General features: G+C 44.9%; 1 protein-coding gene across 1 annotated transcript; it reads right to left on the bottom strand.

Moving 5' to 3' along the window:
• Positions 1 to 219: 219 nt before the first annotated feature.
• On the bottom strand, positions 220 to 11,435 carry FAM124B (family with sequence similarity 124 member B). Its single transcript, XM_040982789.1, has 2 exons — positions 10,704 to 11,435; positions 220 to 852 (listed from the first exon to the last, which is right to left on the bottom strand). The coding sequence occupies exons 1-2, from the start codon at positions 11,433 to 11,435 to the stop codon at positions 220 to 222; spliced, it is 1,365 nt and encodes a 454-aa protein (XP_040838723.1).
• Between the last annotated feature and the right edge of the window lie 8,951 nt (positions 11,436 to 20,386).

A 20,386-nucleotide genomic window follows, 5' to 3' on the forward strand; every position in this document is an offset into this window, starting at 1 on the left:
CACAGCGCCCTGTCTCTGCTGCCTCTCTTCTCTTACAACTCCAACAGCAAATCAGCAACCACTCCAGCGTCTGTAGATCTGACCACTTGACAGGAAAACAAGCCTATACCCAGGTAGCCTTCAGGCCCCCACCAACGAGCAAGAAGCAGAAAGTGTCAGCGCCCCATTTCTAGAACATTCCAAGGATCTTTTGTTTCAAAAAGCCATAGTGTTTTTATGCTATATAAAGAATTCTTCCTCCTCTTTCTCTTCACCCTGGACAGGGTGTGGAAGGGAGCACTTTGAGCCGATCTTTCTGGCGCTTGGTTCCTTTTGGCCAGCAAACGCAGATGCACAAACTCTTTTCTTTAGGACTCTGCCATTTGAGGAGGGAGCTTTCTGTAAGGAAGAGGCTAGCAAGCAGGATGGTGACTGGTTAGTCTGAAACTCCCTTGAGACCCTGCTCCGGAAAGAGTGTCTGGATTCAGAGTTGATGGTAGTAAACCCTGTATCAACATTTGTCTCTGCCTCTAGCTTCTGAAAGCCCTTCTCCCAGCTGAGGGCCTTCAGCCTCGCCCCATGTTCAAGTTGAGGAGAAGGCAGGTGCAGCCGGCCTCCCGTGGCTGGGCTGCTGGCCTGGGATGTATGACTGGGGCGCTTCCAAGGAGCACCATAGGAGCTGTCTGATGCTGGGCTCCCACCAGCCTCAGAGAGTGCCACCGACTGCACCCCCAGCCTCCTGCCCCGGCTCCTTTGGCTCCTTGCAGAGTCACAGGTCAGCCTGGAGCTCCGGGGTGTCGCATCAACTCCCAAGACGCCATTTGCAAGGGGAAGTTCACTGTGCTGAACATCAGGTTCTGGATTCAGCTGGACCTAAGGGACAAAAAAAGGAACAACCAATGAAGCATGGGTTCCATTAACCAAGTGTCAGCAGCAACCCACGCCTCGCTTTCTGCCGTGCCTGAAGCAGACTTACAGCAAAGTTTGTTGGGTTAGAATAAAATAGCTAACTACCTGACAATGGGGTATACAACTAGCTCTGAATCTCTCTCTTGGACTCACTAAATCAACTTTATGACAAGGGTGAGGCTGTGAGAACCAAATTACCACTGGAGACACCATTCTCCTGGTAGGCCGGTGTGTCCAAGTAGCGCAATGATATTCACACATGTTATTCCATGACCTTGTTCCATGTTGGAAATGATGAATTACCAACCAAGCAACAGTAGACTCAAACGCCATAAAAAATGCAATTGTCATCAAGATAAGAATTGGAATCGGAAGAATACAATCTTCCAAATATGGGGGTCCTACTTCCAGATCACACTACTAAGATGTTTCTTGGAATATTCCAGGACTTGGGCACACTTCGACTGGCTTATAATTTGCATCCTTTGAAACTTTCATTCCTTTGGCAGGAAGAAAGATGGAGAGAAAGGAAGACAGGAACAGCGTCTCACACGGAAACCCCGAAATACTAAACAATGTAATCAGAGCTGTACAAAGGGCTTAAACAGGAGCAGCCCTGCCTGCCAGACCTCACTATTTCTTCTCATCTGTCTCGCATTGTGGCTGCTGACCCCTCCCTCCAGGTCCTAAAAAAATTCTCAGAACAGTTTGAAAACCACCATTCTAGAAGCTCTGGCCAATCCAATTCCCTAAAGAGCTGCAAAGATCTAAACCCACTTGCCCCACCCAGATGCACTCCTGTGGTCCCCACCTGTGTGGAAGGGATATGCACTGCACCACAAGAGGTGTCACTGGAGTAAGGCTTTCAGATGAATGTCCCCTGCACCAACTCTGCTGCACTTTGCCATCACCTGGAGATCATGACACACTCTCGTCCTCACTGACTCCCCCTCTGACCCCAGGCTTTCCAGAACCACTAGTGTGGAGCATGACCCGGGCATCAGGAATGTTTTGATCCCCAGTGTTCCTGAAGCACAGCAGCACGTGGGAACCACTACCAGGGGCTCAGAGATGCTGTGCTTCAAGTTGTCATCTTGGGGTCTTGGGGGGCTTCTTCTCACCGCACAGAGCTGCCCTCGTGTCCCATGTCGCTGTCCATCCTTTCGTGTATTTTCACCTTGCGTGTTTCTTGACTGTTTGCTCCACGCCTTCCCTCACCTCCATTGTGCGTTCTTCCCTTTTGCACCCTCCCTTCGCAGTCTTTTCTTCATTTTAATAAAAATATTTGGTTCCAGGTTGAGTATCCCCTATCCAAAATCCTTGAGGCAAGAAGTATTTCATATTCAGGGTTTTTTTTCCTTCAAATTTTAGAATATTTACATGCACATAATGAGTTATTTTGGTAAAGGAATTCAAGTTTAAACACCAAGTTTATTTATGCTTCATAAACACCTTATACTCATAGTCTGTATATAATCTCAGACATTATGTTCAGTGCACCTGTGTTTTGTCTGCAGCCTGTCATATGAAGTATGATAGAGGATTCACCACGTGTGGTGTCATGTCAGGGTTCAAAAACTGTCAGACTTTGGAGCATTTCAGATTTTAGATTTTGGGATTAGGGATGGCCAACCAAATATAAAAGTGACTGTTGTTTATTATAATAAGCATTTAATTCTACAAGTCTATAAAACAAAAAAAGGAGCTGGAGCCCTGACACAGCAAGTTCTGCCTCACCTGTCATGCTGACATCACATCTGAGTGCTGTTTTGAATCCTAGCTGCTCTACTTCCAATTCTGTGCCCTGCTAATATGCCTGGGAAAGCAGCAAAAGACGGCCTGCGTCCTTAGGCCCCTGCTCTGACATGAGAGACCCAGAAGCTCCTGGCAGATGGAAGAGCTCTCTCTCTCTTTTTCTCTCTTTCTTTCTGTCTCTCTCTTTCATTCTTTCTTTCTCTGCTTTCCTCCTTCTGTAAATCTACCTTTTAAATAATAAATATTTAAATTAAAAAAAAAATAGGGCCCGGCACAATAGCCAGCGGCTAACATCCTTGCCTTGTACACACCAGGATCCCATTTGGGTGCCGGTTCTAGTCCCAGTGGCCCAGCTTCCCATTCAGCTCCCTGCTTGTGGCCTGGGAAATCAGTTGAGGACCATCTAAAGCCTTGGGACCTTGCACCTGCAGGAGAGACCCAGAAGAAGCTACTGGCTCCTGGCTTCAGCTCGGCATAGCTCCAGCTGTTGAGGCCACTTGGGGAGTGAATCATCGGATGGAAGTTCTTCCTCTCTGTTTCTTCTCTCTGTATATCTGACTTTCCAATAAAAATAAATAAATCTTTAAAATAAAATGTAAGGTTTCCCTCCACCTCCACCCCATTACCAACCACAAATTAATCCCAAAGTCTCATTCTCCAAGGAACGTTGTTTGTTTTTCTTTCCTAACTGGAACAAGGGTGATGGTTGGGGAATGCTATCACCCATTGTAGTCTGGGACCTCTCAACCTGTGAGAGTCAAATCCCTTAGTCCCACAATGAATCGGTTGTCATTTTTGCCTCTAGAACCACCTGTGATATTCCATCCCATCTTTTTATTTGACCCAGAGAAATCCTTTTTTTTTTCCTATAAACAAAAAATATGTATTGTTATTTCAATATGCAGAAATTGTTCACAGTTGAAATTAGAACATCTGATCTGGGGAAATAAATCCGTATGTTTAGGTCAGGGCTCTTATTTCATTATCTTTAAGTGGGAACAGGAGAAGCTTGAGTAATTTCTTGCTGCCTAAATCAATTTCAAATCAGAATGAATAAGACTGGTCCTGAAGTCACAACCAGAACTTTGATACCTCAGGGCAACTGGGAAGTATCCTCCTAAGCCACTAACTCAATGGGCCCCAGGACCATAAGCACTTTGAGACCACTTGCTGTATTATCCAATGCGCTCCTTACACCAGCTCTTCAATACAAAACCTCTGTTCCCAACTTTCTCCCTCTACATCCTCCATCGTCGCTGCCCTGCACAGACAGTAGGGTGTATCATCCACCTTCCCTCACACTCCCTGCCATGCTCCCCTTTTCTCAGCAGCCTCTCTCCGTTCCCCTACAGTACCCAAATCCCTCTCCCCTTCTTGTCTCAGGTAATGTCATCAACTGAAGAACAGATGAAGCACCAACTCACCCTGTTTGCCACTACCATGTTTACTTGCAACTTCCCCTGTACACAAGGCTTCGCCCCTGTCTGTGCTGTCAGTTCATCATCCCCTGCCTTCTTCATGAACCCAATTTACCAAATCATTCATTTGTAGCCACTCTCCTCAATCACGTTGTCAAACTCCTCAACAGCTTTCTGCTCCAATTTAAGATAAAATGTGTTCTTTAATATGGTCCTCTGCCAGCGAGTGATTGGCATAGAAGTGAAGGCCCCCTACACCAGTGCCTGGGACAGAGTCTAAACTCCACCCCTGATTCTAGCTTCTTGCTAATGCCTTCCCTGGGTGACAGCAGATAACAGCTCAAGTTCATGGGTCCTGCCATGTAAATAAGAAGCGAGACTCAGCTCCCAGATTCTGGCGTTTGCCAAGCTGCAGTGGACATCTGGGGAGTGAAGCAGTAGATGAGTAGATGAGAGATCTTTATCTGATGGTCTCTGCCTTTCAAATGAATCATTAACCTAATTTGTTCGTACATTTTCAAAAGAAGCTTTGCCTTTAAACAGAATACAGATGGCCCATCCCATTCTCCTGTCTCGTTCTATTCCAGTGTAGTAATTTGCCACTTTTTGTCTTGCAACCTCCACATAGCAAAATTTAACTTCTCCCAACTCCCTAAACACGACTTCCTTTTCCTTGATGACAGTGTTTATCTATAATGTTTCTTCTAACCAGGGTGGCTCTGCTCTTACCCTGCTTCCTGAAAACTACTTTTTGTCAACTCCTTGCCCCATCACCCAATCTGTATTAGGTGCCTCTAAGTATTAATTCTGCCACTCACTAGCTATGGAACTCTAGACTGCATTCCTGCGCCTCAGCTTGCTCACCTCTAAAGATGATAACAACAAACGTAAACACGCTAGGGCTGTGGTAAACAGTAAACGGTAACGGTGATGCTGCCTGGGAGCCGGTAGCACTGCGTACGTGCTGTTTATCATCATCATGATGGGGACTACTGCTCCTAGCTCTCATTGCACTGCCCGTCTCCTCATATCTTACCACTTACCACTACCTCCCTCTGGCTTTCCCCAGACCTGGCCATCTGGAACAACAAGAATTATATATACATCTTCAGTATCATGTCTCTAATAACTAGCACAGTCCCTACTAGCTGAGTCTCTACTGAGCGAGAAATCACTAAGGAACAGTGGGATAATTAAGTAAGACTTAACATTTAAATCAAGTGTAAGTTTTGTACATAGGAGTGGAAATGCATCCTCTATAAAGCAGGCCCCTGTTTATTTTACACTGAGTAGACAAAAAGGCTTACCAAAGACGTCCAAAGTGGCTGTTACTATGGTTGAACATTTCTACAGTCTTAAGAAATGACCACATCAACCTTTATAAAAGATATCCTGAGATCCTCAGAGCAGAAGTTAAAGTGGATGTCTCATTGTTGATGAAGAGGCACAGTAACGAACACTCTGAAAGAATCGCCAGGAGGAGCGCTTGGGGAGGGAAAGGAATCTGACAGGAAATAAAGCTGCTTTTGCCAAAAACAAAACAAAGCAAAATCAAGCACATTTGTAAGAATCTTGATCTATTTATAATTCTTCTTCCTAACAAATATTTGTAAAATGCTACAGGTTAACACCTAGGATTTATTTTTTTAAGAACAGAGGATATCAGCAATTATCAGGACACGTAAGATCATTCATTTATGTCTCAAAACTCTTGGAAAACAAGAGGAAACTAAAAATGATTAAGCTATGAAGGGGCCAACTCACATCATGAAGGGAAAATAATATTGTTTCTTACTGAAAGTGATTTTAAGTTGGTAGCAAAACATTTCAACAGTACTGTGGAAAAAAAATAATTCCATGGAAAAAATACATCGATAACAAGAAATTAGCAAACAGTGCCAGACTTGTTCAGGAACTAAAATCAGTATTTCCCAATTAACTAACACTTCTGGGAAAGTCCTAACTTAAATAAACTGTCCAGAATCATACAGTAACAGGAAACCTGCAAGCAATGCCTTGTCAGTGTTGCACAAACAGAACTACTGAGAGAGCGGAAGTGGGGATACTCATATGAGGGGACTTCAGAAAGTTAAAGGAAAAATTAAATGAAAACTTGTTCATTTTTATGCAAAAAATAATGCTAAAATCTATGCAAAAAGGAAACTTTTAAAAATTCATGGAAAAAAACAAAGACAACAATGACAAAAAATTCGTGGAAAATACGTGTTATAAGAAACTTTGCATGGATTCAACAATATTTGCCCCAAAATAAATATACACTTTATTGCCAGCTTTTCCATTTTTGAAGTCTGTTTGTTGAGGCTGTGTACCATGTAATGAGAGTGGATATGTAGAGAAGGAAATGAGAAGTAATAGAGTTTGAATAAATCTGTTAGGAAACTCAGAATGAGAGAAAGGAGCCCTTGGGAGATGACAGACAAGAAGGAAATAAATTGCTACGTTCTTTTCTTTTTAATGGCTAATAAAGAGTATGAAGATGAATGTATCTGATTTTTATAATAAAATGAAGCAAAGCCTGTTTATTCCTAAATAGCTTCTGGGGGAATATATATTTTGAAGAGACTAAATTATTTTCTATTCAATCAATCAATCAACAAATATTTCAGAAGCAGTGTTTGCTTGGAACTTTATGGGAGCCAAACATCTATAATAAAACACTGAAAAGAGAGTTGCAAAGTCTCACATGACACAAAAGGAGGCACATGTTACAATGAGTTCTGTATTACAAAGATCCAGTCAAGTGTTTTAGTTAGGTATGAGAATTCTAGAAGACAGCATTTGTCTAGAGAAATGGGTCTCGATTATAGAATAGAAAGGGGAGTATGAGTGTGAAATAGAATCCTTTTCAAAAACACATGACTTTCTCTCATATCTTTCTGTTCGTGTCTTGGAGAACTATTTCCGTTTTAACTCAGATGCTGATTACACGGCATGAGGCCAAAGGAATGCAGGAAGGACATTCAGGCCTGAGTTGCAGCTCATTCCGAAGAGTAGGGGAAGACAACCAGCCTGCAATGACCAACAACTGCATCTGTTACTGACACTGGCTACACCAGATGGTGCTGATGTTGGGCTCACGTGCTGTCGTAATTGGTTTATCCACCCTACCTGGATGGCAAGCACAGGACATAACTACTGGGGCATGGATGAGAGGGGCAGGGATGAGTGTGAGCACTCCCATTTCAGTCGATGTAGGAAGCAGTTACTATTTATGAAAGAAGACGTGGCATGTGGGTCTAACAGGGAAGGAGAGAGGACTGTTTTTCTGCAGTACATGAGCTTGGTCTGGAGACTTCCTATAGGTAAGTGCTGGAGAGACACAGAGGAAAGCTATAAAGAACCTCAACGTTCCTCAGCCCGGGAGCTCAGAGAACAGAAACATTTAGAAGTTCTTGTAAACCATTCTTATAGAGGATTCTTTGAGGATTCCCCCCTCCCCACCTCCCCTTCTTTATCCTCAAATCATCAGAAAGATCTTGCTGCAAACTTCGACCTGATCTCAGTGATGTAGTGGGGACTTCCCCGACAGCCTGGCATGCTGGTGACTGCAGTTATGTTGGACACAGGGCCCTGCAGTCCATCAGCCAGCCACCAGTGGCCTGGTGAGGAGGCCAGGACAGACGGACCTGAGGGACCTGCGCTGGCACACCGGGGAAGCTGTGTCTTAGCGATGACTTGCTGCCAGGTGGCATAGCGGTTTCTAGGACACCATCACCTTTTCCTCCGGCTGACTGTCCTTTTCCAGTTTCTCAGATTCTTCTTCCCTCTTCTCTTCCCTGAAATGTGGACTTTAAAGGCATGTCTTTATCTTTTTTCATTTTTTACCCTCGTCCTTGATAACTCCATTGCTTTCCAAGACTTCCATCCAAAACAAGAATCTATGCCCCTAACCCAAGCCCCTTTCTGAGTTCTAGTCCTCAGGGGCCACTCTACTGTGAATGGATTCACCTGAATGACCAACATACAACTCAAACCCAAAGGTCACCTCCCACTTCTTCATTCTCTGATTTGTTGCCAAATTCTGTCAGGTTTATCCTGACATACAACTCATATTTAACCCCTACATTTTCATTATGGATTCTAAATTTTAAAATGTTGCTCACCCTTGATTGGACTAAAAGCTCCTCTGAAGTGGTCAGTCTCTTCTCCTCCCAACCTATCCTATTTGATGGGACCAGAGTTGCTGCCCTAAATTATAAGTTACAGCTGTAGTGACTGCCTCTTCTCTTAAAAAATGCCGCTATTTGGGCCCTACTTTCTATCTTCCCACACACGTTCTGAAATGACCAAAAACTGCTCTCCTACATTCATTTGAACTCTCAGCCTCTGATGTCTGATTAGAGATCACCCACCAAGTCACATCTTCTCCCACCAAGTCCCAGATACCCTGGGTCAGTTTAACCTTTCCCTTCCCTATACTCAAAATTCCTGGCTACAGCCCTACCATCACGGTTACCGCGGGCCTCCTGGTACTCCAGGCACTGGGGGTGTGCATTCCTCATTAGCCTAGAAGAGCTGTGTGATCAGGCACAGCACACCACGTCAAAGGTTAACAAAGTTGTGGCTGCCTCCTCTGCCACAGCTTCACTGCACATCGACTGCTGGAGCCATTCTCACAGCCTCCGGGGAAACTATCTTTTCAGTCTACAGTTTCTCCATGACACATCAAGCTAAGATCTAAGTCAGTGACCTGGAATCCAGGGTCTGACACCAAAGCAATGGATTTAACATTTCGTCTGTCCAGATCAGAGGTGTCCAAGAGATGGATAACTATGAACAAATCAAGCAAAAGGAACCATAAGTATAGTAAACTTGGACAGAGGGCCAGCAAGAGGTACAAAGACAGCAACTTTGGACAATTGAAAAAATCTATAAAAAGCTCAAAGAACTTGATTTTGGACAATAGGGCTCACTGTGGAAAGCTGCGAACAGGGAGGGCTGGCTGGTAATGCCACATGCTGTTGATTTAACTTTCCAAGGTAACTAAGCTGTAAAGGCTGTGACTATGAAGGGAAACTATGCAAGTTTTCAAAACAGGAATGTGTGCCCCCTGCCACATAAACATACGTTAAACTTTTGTTTGGCAGAAAAATTGACTACAACTGAAAGAGAATTTTTGGACACCTTGGAATTAAAGAACCTATAAAATAGCAGAAACAATGCCTACGCCCTTCATGTAGGCAAAGTAAATAACTTGGAAAGCATTTAATATAAAGTCCATATGATTCATATTTTACTGGCTAAGTCAAGGTAATGACAACAAAATTACCCCAAGGAAAAGACAACTAATGTTGCAACCTGTAATTATCGTATCCAATTTGTCTTCAAAGAAGCTTCTGCTCATTTCTCAGGGCAAAAGCCATAGCACATTTTGCTGTAAGCCTTGTGGACAGCCTGTGCCTGCACATTCTCTCTCTCTCTCTCACACACACACAGACACACACACAGGAAAGGAGCACTGGACTATACTGGCTAACCATCTGGCCCTTGGAGCATGATAGATACCTCCTAACTTTACCTTGGACCAGTGACTGAACCTGTCTATACCTTAGGTTTCTAATGAGAAATGAGGAAACCAGTGACTTCCTAGGTTGTTATAAAATGTCAGTCTAAAACTCTTAGTACATAGTCAGTAATAGCTAAAGCTGAGTTCTTGGGGACAAGAGTCTGGCACTGAGTTTAAAATGTCCCCTCGGGGTTCTGATGTCTCGTATTGGAGTATCTGGATTCTAGTCCTGGCTCTTCTCCCAGTTTCTAGGGACCGTCAGGTGCACTCTTGGAAGAAGCAGTGATGAGTCAAACACTGGGCTTCCTGCTAAGTGGGAGCCTAGGATTGAATTCCCGGCTTCCGAAGCTAGCCTTGGCTGACGTGGGCATTTAGGAAATATCACAGTGCGAGGGACATCTCGCTAAGTCTGCTTTCACGTCTCACTGTTTGTCTCTGTCTTTCAAATAAATAAAATAAGAAGTGTTTTAATAATGTAGTTTGGGGCACTATCTTAATGACACTCTTTGTAGCATGCGGTTGTTTAGGGTGGATATTAACCCATCCAGGAGGATGTCACCTTTGTGTTCACTGAGCTAATGAACTAACAGCTGTGGCAGGACTCCATTGCCCCATCATGCACCATACAAGACAATTCGGAGCGGCCAGCAGGAGAGACTACCCATCCACTAGGATCGTTTTCAATAGAATAGTTGCAAAAGTGAACTTGAATTTCAACACTTTCTTTTGAGGAAGTTCTAACCACCTAGCATGAGCATCAATAAAATCTGATGAGTACAACTTGCTTCAAAATTAAGTCTACAGACCTGACTATATAAGCATGACTTCCAGTTCCTTAAGTCAGGTGGAAAGAGCTTATCATATTTACGCTCCATCAAGTGAGACATCTTATTAGACCAGTGACTATGTTTTAGAATTATCCAAGGCATTTTGGAATCATCCAAGGAGCTTTGCAAAAATCCTTTCAGTTGCCCCCCTCCCCCAAACTGTCCTGAAATAGAGACACACACCATGGCAATTTTTGAAAGTTCCCCAGGGATTCCAATGTGCACCCTAAGTTGACAATCACTGGGCTCATTCTGATGTAATAGCTCAAAAAGGTAAAGTGGAAATACCTGGAGCAGAATCTTGTTGCCATCGTAGTCCTGAGTTTGCCACCTGGTGCTGCTGATGGGAATACACGGGTTGGGTAGAAGAGGCACTAACTGGCCAATCTCTTGAACTTTGAACTGCAGCACGGAAGACTCTTTTGGGTCCACCGACATCCCCAGCGGCAGCTGCTTCAGGGAAAGCTGCAGCGTGAAACTCTCCGTGGCATAGAGCACAAAGAAGCAGAAGTTGCTCTTTTGCAAGGTGGCCTCTTTCTGCAGAATCATCTCATACAGTCGAATGGCATCCTCATAGTTATCAAAACTGCAGTAGAGCGTCACCCGCAAGATCTCGGCACCACCTTGCACCTGCCGCACACCCCAGACTGGCATCTGGCTGTCCAGGCTGTAGAACTCCTGATTGGCAAGGAGATAGGGACACAGCCGCCCTTGGGCATCCTGGGTCGGGTAGCATTGCCAGGGCGACCGTTGTAGGGAGTCCAGAACACGGAGCAGCCGCTCCTCGCCAAAGCTTTCATGCAGAAAGAGTAAAACAGACACCCCCGGAAAGCGGGAGCGCTTGGGATGGGACCTTTCATAGTATTTCACAGGACTGACCCGCTCCGATACTAGAAAGAGACGGACCTCTGGGCAGATGTAATCCAAGAGCTGGTCCAGAGTCTGCTGCAGAAACGAGCCATGGCCAGAGTTGGCCAGGAGGTGCACGGTCATGGCTGGAGAATCCTGGGTGTCAGTCATGGTGGAACTGCTGGCGAGGACAAAGAGCCAATTGACAGTGGAAGGTCCACTGTTCAGTCTTCTAGGATCTCAGGCATAGCTGCTAGCTCAGCAGAGAAAGCTCAACTGCATCAGCGTCTTCAGACCTGATCCCTTCCCCGGACCAAGGTGTGTGCCGCACAGAGGAGGGGTGCACAGGGCTGGACTCTCCCGTGCGTGGGCTCCGCCGCCTCAGCGACACACGGCAGCAGTGGAGGCCACGTCATCCAGCTTGTGCAGAGTGGAGTTGCCTGTGTTTGTCTTTTCCAGGCGTTCCCTGGGGTTTCTGTTTGACCTAAAAACCCGTAATCCTGAGAAACACTAGAGTGGGTGGTTCTTACAGACGTAGGGTAGAGGAAATGACTGGGCAGAGGAACAGGAGTCAGCTCTGCTAGGCAGATAGCCATCTGTTTGGTTGAAAAGACATCCATTCCACTGACCCACAATGGGTCTGATTTCCTACTTCCATCTCCTGCTGTTTACAGTAGCCTGCCAGGCCACCTAAATACAATGACTTCTTTAAAACCATGCTCCACACTCGTCCCCTTGCCAGGTTTGTGATCCCTCTTTGTCTTTTTTGCTTTACGTTTTTGCTTTGGAATATTTTATACTACAGTGTGGAGAAAATGATCTAAGTAATTTTGACTTTACTGAAAATTATTTGCTCTGCTGAAAAGGCTGAGTGTGGTTTTAAAAAAGAAAGAACACTAAGAAGCACAGTTTCTCTTGATTCATTCCAGTTCTTGAGACAGGGCAAAGGGTGAGCTTTCCAATGTCAATAATAATATTTATTGCTATCTTTTGCAGATCCGCTTCAACTGCACTAGCAAATTGTTCTAAAATTTCCTATAAACTGGGGACAGTGTTGAGGCATAGTAGGATAACCTTGTGTCTGCATTGCCAGCATCCTATATGGGAGCCAGTTTAAACTGCAGCTACTTCACTTCCAATCTAGCTCTCTGGTAGACGATGGTTCAAGTCCTTAAGCCTGTGCATACACATGGGAGACCCAGAAGAAGCCCCGAGCTCCTGGCTTTGGATCAGCTCAGCTCTGGCTATTGTGGCCCTTTGGGGAGTAAACCAGCAGAAGATATCTCTCTCTCTCTGTAACTCCACCTTTCAAATAACTTTTTTTAATTCTTCTATGAATTGTTTTAATCCTACAGAAGAGGATACTATCATCCCCAAACTACTAACAACAACAACAACAAAAGACAGAGTTGCTGAGTAACTTGCTCAGGCTTTCACAGCTACAACCAGGAACCAGAGAGACCTCACCTGCCCATGACCTCCCTGGGGCCCAGGAGCTCCAGTCTTGATTTTCCTCATACACATAAGGAAAAGTCAAAGCAAGTATGGCAGACGACACATCTTAGCCAGAGATGCCTTTGCTGTTGATCCTAAATACAATCATCTCAATAAAAATGTCACCAAGCTCTCAACACGGATGGCCCTGGAGGAGATCATGTTCAGTGAAACAAGCCGGACACAAACACGCGACTGCTGTGTGATCTCACTCGTATGTGGACTCTGATAAAGTTGATCTCAAGCAGTAGTTGAAGTTCCCACCATGTCAGAGCACAGTTCAAGTCTTGGTCCCTCTGCTCTCCATCCAGCTTCCTGCTAGTGCGCCTGGAAGAGCAGCAGATGATGTCCCAACTGACTGAGCCCCTGCCACTCAGGATAGGGACCTGGATAGAGCTGCTGGCCCCTGGCTTGAGCTCCACTCAGCCCCAGCTGTTGCAACCATTTGGGAAAAAATTAGCCGATGAAAGATATTTCTCTCTCTCTCTCTCTCTCTCTCTCTCTCTCTCTCTCTTTCTCTTTCTCTCTCCTTCTGCCTTACAAGTACATAAGCAAATAACTCTTGTGTTTTTTTTTTAAATTGACCTCCCAGAAATTAAGAGGAGAATAGTACTTACTAGTAGCTATGTAAGAAGCAGAGAGGAAAGGGAAACGGTTTGTGAAAGGTACTAAGGAGAGCAAGCATGGCCTCTGGTACTCTATTGCATAGCCGGGTAACTACAGGTAATAATTAGACTGTGCGTATTAAACTTAGAAAAGGGGTGGGCTTTGCAGCTACTCTGCTGATGAGATCTCCACATCCCCTATCAAAGGACGTGGGAGAGGGCCATGCTTCTGCTTCTCACTCCAGCTGCAGCACACCTGGGAAGCAGCAGATGACATCTCAAGCACTTGAACCTTGTCGTCCACATAAGAGACCCAGATGAAGATCCAGGCTCTTGAAAACAACCTGGTCCAGCCCTGATTATTGTTAGAGCTACTTGCTGAGTAACCCTGCAGAAGGAAGATTTCTCTCTGTTTCTCTGTCACTCTGCCCTTCAATATAAAGTTTTAAATAAATGTTTCTAATTTTAAAGCTTCCCCCAGGGCCCAGTGCAATAGCTAGCAGTTAAAGTTCTCACCTTGCACGAGACAGGATCCCATATGGGCACCGGTTCTAATCCCAGCAGCCCCAGTTCCCATCCACCCCCTTGCCTGTGGCCTGGGAAAGCATTCGAGGACAGCCTTGGGACCCTGCATCAATTTGGAAGTCATTTGCTATTTGGTAGCACTGCTTCTAAAAAGGAACAAACAGGTACACTTTTCTAAGAAGATTTTTTTTATTTCATCCCGTTACAATTTATTTATTTCAAAGGTAGAGTGGCAGAGCTAGAGGGAAAGAGGGAGGAAGAAGGAATGGGGGAGAATTTTCTACCCGCAGGTTCAGTTCTCAAATGGCACAACACCAAGCCAAAGCAGAAGCCAACAGCCAGGACTCACTCCATCAGGGCTCCTGTGTGAGTGACAGCCTCCCAGCACTTGGCCACCCTCCCCTTCCTCCCTTGCATTAAGAAAAGGCAGGATCAGAAGAGGAAGGAAGATTCTGGGCCAAGGTCTCTGGTGGGGGATGGAGGTGTCCCCACCCACTGTACAACACTGCCTGCCCCCAGAAATATTTTTTCAAACAAGCAGTTTATTAACATTGATGACTGGACACAATGTGACTTAGACTACTATAAACTGCAAAACCATTTTATGATGAAAAATATACCTCACCCTAATTTATTTTATATGTGTAGCTTTCTCTAGTAGTAGATAGCGAAATTTTAGGTCACATACTGTTATTCAAGAAAAGGAATCATTCACATCCAACCTAAAATTCTAATCATTTCAGTTTCATATTTTTTATTCTTTCCAAAATTCTAATTATTTGGGTTTCATATTTTTGATTCTTCTTGCATTGGAAAAATTTTAAATGCAGTTTATGACAGATGAGCTTTTAAAAAATTATCATGCACAGCACAGAAATTACATTTATCTTGCTTCAAGTGTGGGGAAAAAATTGAGTTTTCTTAAAGCCATTGCAGCACCCAAGATGTTAATTTTTAAACTCTTAATTTACATCATGCATTGATATTTGAGGACATCTTTCTCATCTCTCAATATGAGCCTTTCTACTTTCCCTGGTCATTCTTCTGACAGGGCCAAGTGGACTGGGTTGCTTCAGATAAAACTGTGGCTTTTACACTGCTCTTGAAATTCTGGAAATAACTTTAAGGATTCAAGCAGGAAAAAAAATTGTATCTATGAGACCAAAATCAAAACTCCCAACATTGTGTGCAAGGCAAGCATTGACATCAACTTAGGAGAGGGTTTGTTTCTTGATAGCGTTGTGCTGACCTTCCACACCGTGTGGAACACACGTTTTTCCTCTTGGAATTCTCATTTTTGGCCTGATTAAGAACATCTCATGAATCTGCTGGCAGACAAAATAGCAACATGTTCAAGTGAGGGATAGAGGCAGAAGAAGGGGGATAGGGTCCCACCAGGTCCCTTGACACTGGCTGCCTCCACAATTTTTTATTCCAATATCAACAAGCACTGACCCTCCCAGCCACTGCCTCCAGTCTCTTCAGTCCCTCCACCCCCACAAATACTGCACTCTCAACTGTGCTCCATGGCACTCTATTTCTGCACAATGCGTCTGTTGGCAGAACAGAAGAAAATGTGAAATTGTCAGCTTTGAATCCCAGTTCCTGGACAGCTGGCATTGGATCCTCTACCTATTTTCCCTAAACTTGGCAACAGGACCCAGGTTTATTTCAGTCCCCTTCCTAGATGGGAACCAGTTGGTCCACTCCACACCCCAAAGTAGAGGAGCTGGGGATACGTAGTACAGGGAAATAAGAAACCGTTTTGAAGATCAGTGAGCAACTCTGAAATCCTCAGGGACAAGTCCCTTCTGCAAGTCTCACAAATACAGTAAGACACAATACAAGAAATACTACAGGACAACTTTTAAAATGTCTTCCCATGTGTGATTTATAGAGTGTATATTCATCTCATACCTAGCGAGCCAGGTCCTTATGCAAGAAGCATAGAATGACAACCACCATGTCCCACTCCGCGGGTATACCTTACACCATGTCATCAATGCCATGATGAAGACCACTTCAGAAGAAGTCACTAAAGGAGTGGAGAGAGGCTGAAAGGCCGGAAGAAGGAAGACACCATGACATATGAGAAAAGGGAGCAGGGCAAGCTCAAAGTGGGTGTGAGACTCAGAGAGGCAATGATATGAAGGGCTGGAGCAGGGACTCAGGATTTTACACTGCAGAACTGCAAGTCGTTTCAGATGGCAAGCAACAAAGAAGGGGATGGGGAGAGGCTCGAGGCTCTAGGTGGCCAAGTTTGACCAGGAAGGACCTTGCATGCTACTGTGAGGAGTTTGGGTTTTATCCCAATAGGAACAGAATCACAGGACAATTGGCTTAGAAAAAGGAAGCAGTATTTTTAGGAACTCATGGATAGGGTACTATAAGGGAAGCCAATGAACCATGCAATAGCGAGAATTACACATTACCACAAGCAAGCACCTGAGGGGTTTATCTAATTCATAGTCTCCGGAGTTCAAGGGCATTACGCCTACATCAGCACAGTTCTGGGGAGGGCTCTCTTGACTGTACATCACATCATGGTCAATGACAATGGTAGGGAACCTTGGGGAGTAAGAGAAACCATCTGGATAGCCAGAGGAAACTGAACGGGCTGAGGTCCAGACCCTTACAACAGTCCTCTCAGGAATCACCAAGGGGTCATGTGAGATCTGCCTTAACCTCTCCCAAGAACAGAGCCCTAGTGCTCACTAGACCCCATATTCTTAAATATTCCATCAGCTCCGAAATCAACACATTGGGGACAAGATGTCAACATGTGGCCCCAGGGAAGACAAAGGACACCCAAACATAGCAGCAGGTTTGTTAGCAGGTAGGCTAGGAGCAGAAAGCTACAGTGGCCAGGGCAGTAAGTGCCCCCAGGTAGTACAGCTAGGTGTATGGATGAAGTTGTCAGACACCAAATACTAGAAAAAGAGCACATCTAGGAATGAGCCTGGGGTGTGCTATGTGGACAGTTTGAGTGTAGGTACTTGTGGGATGCCCAGGAATAGATGCCCAGTCGCCATTTACATAGCCCAGAGGAGACCAGGAGAGTGGAGAACATGAATTGCGGATCTGTGCCTGATCTGTTAACCAACAGAATCTGTTTTCCCCAGAAAGAGAAGACACAGTACTGAGAGTCAAGAGAAGAGGACTGAGACCTTGGAAATACCCAATTTAAAGGCCAAATGGAAAAAATGGAGGTCAGAGAGCACGGCATCCTAACTCCCTGTGGGGGCTGCCATCTTAGTTCACGGGGATTCCAGAATTAGGCACTGGCTGGGCAGACATCGCCACTCAGTGTCTATAATAACAGTTGTGATTTCTGCTATCTTCTCATTCAACAAATTCCAAAGAGGAAGCTTTCACCAAGCGGCTCACAGAGCTATGCTAACCTCTGTTTACCTTGTTCTTAGAAGCCCCTTCACTCTCTCTCTCTCGATTCAGCACTCAGCAGCCAGCCAGGGGTGAAACAGAGACCCTGATGCAGCAACAGGAGGAAAGGCACTGAGAAGAGACCTCTGCGAGGCGTTCTAAGCTCTCACTTAGTTTTATTTTTACTCATGAAGCAAATGAGAGACAGCTCCAGTCCACTAGTCCACTAGTCCACTAGTCCACTAGTCCACTAGTGCACTCCCCAAATGCCCAGAGCACGGACCCAAGGTCACCAACCATCACCTATTATCTCCCAGGTCTGGTATAATTAGCACGAAAGTGGAATTGGGAGACAGGACAGTTTCTCACACCTAAGCACTCCAACACAGGCATCTTAACCACCCAGTCAAATGCCTGCTGCCATGCTTGTGTTGGAACCTGGCAACACTCTAGAACTCTTTCCCGTCAGGGCAGGTGCTGGTTCTGTCTGTCGTGTATGGGGGCATCTTGTCTTGGTAGCTCCTAAGGAATAAGAAGCCCCGGGGAGGCTGAGTGATTTGCTCAAGCTCACAGGGCTGGTTATTATATTGACAGAGCCTGGATTTCTGGGCTTTACGCCATGTTTCCTTACCACCCCTGAAGGGGAACATGATCAGCAGCTGAAATTATTTGGAGAAGGGCCACTGATGCTCAGGACACATGAAAAGGAAACCTGAAGATGCAGAGTGGAGATGAGTCCCAGAGTCTCAGAGCCCATGCAGGGCATCTCTGTGCTCAGCCTCCACCACCCAGTCCTCCCGCTAACACACACACACACACACACACACACACACACACACACACACACACTGATGCTGGCTGCTTCGGGGGTGGCGAGGGGGGCAGTTTGCGGCAGTAATAACATCCAGCAAACAGTGAAAAGGTCTGGCTTCTACTAGGGCAAAGGTGGGAAAGGAGGAAGTAGTCACACGACCACTCCCTAAGCTGCTGTGATTCTGAGCTGAACGCCTGTCTCCCGGTTTCCCCAGAGGACACCTCCTGCTCCACCCCAAACAATGCTATCAGGTTCCCATTAAATTGCCATCTGTTTCCCCCTTTCCAGGACAATGCAGCCCAGCGGCAGCCTGGGAGTTAAGACCCAGCGTTTTCACAGGTGCAAACAAAGAAAGCGTATTTCCTCCTGGTGCTCCGTTGAGGTCTTCTCCTGTGACTTCATTTCCCTTTTCACAGCCAGCCCAGTTATAGTTCTTGGCTAAGGCAAACAAGTCAAGTGGAAGAAGCCATGAGACAGAGGCCTGGGCCATTCTACCTGGCTCTGTGGCTGTTTATCCAGACCTTACATTCATGATCCACAAGTTTGAATTCATCACTCATTTATGTAAAAGAAGGTAGCATGGTAATAATTGATTTGACTAACCAAGAGGATCAAATGAATTCAAGCACCCCAGAGGACATTCCAACTCGCCAGCATTCCACCAGTGTAAGCTGCAGAGTTGGAATGCATTTTATTTTGGGAGATTAAACAATATGAAGTGTAAGTGCAGTAGGGAATTGATAAGCAAGTCAGCAGATACATTTAATAGAATACTACGTGGCTGCTAAAATGAAAGAACATCGGAGAATTAGATTTGACGGCACCTAATTGGGCGGAAGATGTACACATCTTACAACCCAGCACTCCCCGCCCCCACCCCCAAGCAGGCGCTAGTCTGCTCTTAGCTGCACTGATATAAATAGCAGAAAAAGAAAAAAGAAAGGGCCGGGGAGAGGGGAGAAGGAGGACTACAAAGTATTCTTGTAGCAGAGCCATCCAGGTGAGGGGAAATGAGTGATTCTGAGCTCCCTATTTCCACTTGAATGTGCATCACAAAGTAATAGTGAAAAACAGCAAGTTCCAGAGGATGCATGCAGAACTATATCATTCATATAAGAATGGGAATTAGGCAAAGACTCTCCAGAAGTTACAGGCACAAATCTCAGTTGTCAGACAATAAAGAAATAAGTGATAAGGGAAACTAAATTCAAGATGGTGGTTTCCTTGAGTCTGGGGGTGTGTGACCAGCACACTAATCATCTTAATTTACTAAGCTGAATGGGGAGTAGATGCACGCTCCTGGGGTTGTCCTTTAGACTCTTTTGAGCAATTTCACAATAATTTTAATGAGGGAGATTATGTGCAGTCCTCGGCAGCTCACATCAGTGTTAAAACAGAAGCACTTGTAACGTGTGATTTTATCTTTCAACAAGAAAATATACATGTGTATAAGCATTTCCAGTAAGCATGGAAAAGCCATCTGGAAGGAGATTAAGCTAAGCTTACATCAATAGGGTATCAACAGGTCAGGTGTTGTGGGACAGCAGGTGAAATGCTCCTTAGGAAACCCACAGCCCATTTCAGAGAAACCTGGTTCAGATCTAGGTTTGTCCTCTTTCGTTACAGCTTCCTGTATCTTGGGTCCCTGCCACCTATGGGCAAAACCCAGCTAGAAAGTTTCTGCCTTCAGATGGCACATCTCTGGCCATAGCAGGCATTCTTGGAGCAAGCCAGCAGATAGCATAGCTCTGACTCCTCTCTCCCTTTCTCTGCTTGTCAATATGTCCCTTTTTCTGTCATTCTGCCTTTCAAATAAATACAATAAGTACATCTTAAGAAAAAAGTGTATCAATGGTGATTGAGCCGTGGCATTATAGGGACCAGGAGCAGTTTCTTGTCTTATGTTCCATATTTCTGCATTGTTGGCATTGAAGCAATTCAGATAATAAATGAGTTGCAGCCTTCGAATTCTTTCCATAGATGTTAAATACTACCAATATAGTCCAGGTACTGGGCTACATTCTAGAAGTACCATAATTAACAACAAATGGTTGTTCTCATGGAGGTTATATGTTGGAGAGTATTAATCACAAAATTAAATGCAAAACAGCACCTGAGCTAAAAGACAAGCAGTATGAGAGGATTTGACCTGTTCTGAAAAGTTGGATCATCACAGCAGAAGGAAGCTGAGATGTGATATTTTCTTTAATTTTATTATTTATTTTGGAGCTAGAGACAGGTAGAATTCCCATCTACTGGTTCAGCCCTCAAATGCCTGCAATGTCCAGGGCTGGGCCAGGAGT

The sequence above is a fragment of the Ochotona curzoniae genome, unplaced genomic scaffold (genome assembly GCF_017591425.1).
Source record: "Ochotona curzoniae isolate NIBS_2020 unplaced genomic scaffold, NIBS_Ocur_1.0 contig_3643, whole genome shotgun sequence".
Classification (NCBI taxonomy): domain Eukaryota; kingdom Metazoa; phylum Chordata; class Mammalia; order Lagomorpha; family Ochotonidae; genus Ochotona; species Ochotona curzoniae.